We start from the raw sequence: 3,196 nt of genomic DNA, 5'->3' as shown, positions 1-3,196 counted from the left end.
AAAAAATATCCATAGGATTTTCTTTTGGGTCATGCTAATCTAGTAAAAGAATTCAAAATAATTTATTTTACTAGAATTCATTTTAAGAATACATTGGAAATCGCACTAAAAATGTATTAACGCTATTTTTTTAACAATTTTTTTATTTTAAATTCCTTGACAACTTAAGCAGTGTCTTAACTCTTAAGATAATGAGCTAGTTAGCATTTTCCCTTTTTTATATTTATTTGATAACGGATTTACCTATTAAATCCATTAATAGAAAGTGCAGAAAAACAACCAAAAATAAAATTAATACATACCTTTAATATTATTAGCAGAGCAAAAGCAAAATTTGTAGGAAAAGAAAAATCAGACAAAACTATTGAATCACAGGCACGAATAAAAATGTGGCAGGGAAAAATAGGGTTGGAAAACTAGGCAAGTGCATATATATGACAACGATGTTTAACTAGTGGATCTCGAAGCAGAGAATAAGGTAAGCTAAAGCCGAAAGCCAAGCCAGATACGTCCTGAGTCAGCACATCGTCCATTGGATAAGTTCTATTTCCGTGTCATAAAATCCAAACACGCCAAAACCGCTGTTATATTCACTGTGGGCTCCACATTCCCTTCTTTCTCTCTCCTCACTCTTATATAACAACCCTAATCCCAAATTTCGTTACTAACATTCCATTCCCAATTTCCATATCCCAACGGATCGCAATATAGCAAGTAGCGAACATGATTTCTTCCGTGTCCTTTCCAGCGTCTCTTCCCGCCGTTAACTTCTCCGGCAACGCCGTGGCTTCTCCGTCGTGCCGCGTCAAATCCAGGCCTATAGTTGCCTTCGCCACCGCCACCGCCACCGCGGAAGCTCGCTCTTCCTGGACGGAGCAACCGAGACCTTCGTATCTGAACTCCTCTTGCTCTTCGCTCTACGAGGTTCTCGGCATCCCCGCCGGCGCCTCTAACCAAGAAATCAAGGCGGCGTACCGGCGACTGGCCAGAGTCTTCCACCCCGACGTGGCGGCGATTGACCGGAAAAACTCATCCGCCGATGAGTTCATGAAGATCCACGCTGCGTACTCTACTCTCTCGGATCCCGACAAGCGCGCCAACTACGATCAGAGGCTCTTCCGGCGACAACGGCCGTTGTCGACGGCGGCGGTGTTCTCCGGTTATACGCGTCGGAACTGGGAAACGGATCAGTGTTGGTAGTGAGTCACTGAGTCGACTCGCTCGAGTGAATGGGAAAAGACGCGGTTGTTGAAGCGCCTTTCCTTGCATATAGTAAAATTAATCACTAATTAGTTAGTCGTTAGAGTTTGTATTATACTACGTATATGTATAGCTACAAACATACATATACGCGTAGAGTAGAATAGACTGCCACTTGTACTTACTCTCTCCCACTTATCATCAAAATTTTATGGATGAACAAAAGGAAAAGGAAAAAAACAGAAGAAAATTGACTTTGGTATATGAGATTGTCCAATATGTACTTTTGCTTCTAGTATTGTTTTTTTCGATTAATTAAGAAAACATCTCAAGGTTTATTAGTGGTGATTAATTATCGATCAATTCAAGAAATTAAGAGAAAGCATGAACATGATTGAACTGAGAAACAGAGAAAGTTCTATTTGCGGTGATTGAGATCCGTGGTGTTGATAGGGTTAGGGGCGAGATAACCTAAAGCACAAAGAAAGTTAATTTGCTTTTTCTAAATGAAATTTGCTTTGTGTAATTGGAATTTTTGGTTCTATTATTAAAAAACCCAAAGTCAACTCCATTTGGCGTGTTCATAAGGAAAAAATGCTAGAAGCTCAAGGTTTCTAGAAGATGGGGTACCGTGCCTTTTGGAATGATCCAAGTTCCAACTTGCCACGCACATGAGAGGGACAACCCAAGAAAAGTAAGGTGCGTGTTCCTCCCATTGAAATTGCCAAAAGTTAACCGGTAAACGAAAATTTGTTTATAGTTCAATAATGTTTTGAGGTTATATTCCAAGTGCTTGTTTCATGAAATATTTATTTATTTTTAGAAATATTATATTAAATTTATTATTATTATTATTATTGGATAATAAAATAATTATTATAAAATTATTACTCATTTTCTTAAATATTTAAAAATAACATTCACATGTCATATGGTCATAAAAAATATTTTCATAATTAAAAAAATATCCAATAAAATTAAAATTTGGTGTCCATGGACGACAATATCCGCGACAAATGTGATTCATAATATAATATAGTATTATGACATAGTGATACTTTACTATATTCAAATAATAGTTCTCAAATATTTTATTTAAACTTTGTCATCATTCATTTTCTTAATAATCATCTAATAAATTATTACTACTGCATGTGCTAAGATCCCGTGGCATTACTCTTTTAAATTTTTCGTGTTTTTTTATTCTTGGTAATAGATATCATTTAGTATAAAAAAATTTAAAAGAAAATGTAATATTTGAAGCGATCTAACAGAAATCCCAGTCCCAGCAACATTTGTGTGGTCATGCAGATCTCATTATTTCTAATTAATCGCCAATCAACTTAATAAATGAAAATAGAAAATAAATTCAAACCTGACAAAGGGAACATGCATAGCAATATTTTGAATCACACAGATCATGAGAGTGATTTTAAGTATTTAAATTTTAAAATGATCTATCACATAAAATGGATAACAAACCAACATCGTATAAAGATGATTTTTAATTAGTTAATAGAATCAAAACATTCATATTGACTGTGTATATTTATTTTAATCCTAACAAAACTAGATGAACGATTAATATATACATGAAATTTGAAATCTCAGACGTTGTTGCAGTGTCACTAGGCATGGACCACCAGTATATGTCAAGGATAACGAAACAAGTAAACAATATATGCAAGCTATATTTTTCGGGCACCTAAGAAGTGAGAACATAATCTCCGCATACAACAAAGAAAAAGAAAAGAAAAGAATATTCATTCAATCAGAGGTTTTGACTAAAATTCTCTTGAACTGAAAGAGAAAATAACATTTGTGTAAATGGGACAGAAAACGTGATTAATAAAGTTCTCCTTTGATAAATACTTAACAATTAATTTATTTTACTGTGATGATATAAGATTTGATTTAATTTTAGCGTGATAACAAAATTTTCACATTGCTAACTACATACCATTCTACATTTTAGAGAAAATACGTAAAGAAAAAA

At 34.4% G+C, this 3,196-nt stretch overlaps 1 protein-coding gene across 1 annotated transcript; it reads left to right on the top strand.

Annotated features, from left to right (window-relative positions):
* The first annotated feature begins 643 nt into the window (after positions 1 to 643).
* On the top strand, positions 644 to 1,538 carry LOC114419804 (chaperone protein dnaJ 11, chloroplastic-like). The gene has a single exon (XM_028385598.1). It carries the CDS (start codon positions 724 to 726, stop codon positions 1,198 to 1,200), a length of 477 nt encoding a protein of 158 aa, XP_028241399.1. The 5' UTR covers positions 644 to 723; the 3' UTR covers positions 1,201 to 1,538.
* The last annotated feature ends 1,658 nt before the right edge of the window (positions 1,539 to 3,196 follow it).

The sequence above is a fragment of the Glycine soja genome, chromosome 1 (genome assembly GCF_004193775.1).
Source record: "Glycine soja cultivar W05 chromosome 1, ASM419377v2, whole genome shotgun sequence".
Classification (NCBI taxonomy): domain Eukaryota; kingdom Viridiplantae; phylum Streptophyta; class Magnoliopsida; order Fabales; family Fabaceae; genus Glycine; species Glycine soja.
Note: the sequence above shows the minus strand (reverse complement) of the source record. Positions and strands in the feature narration are given on the sequence as shown.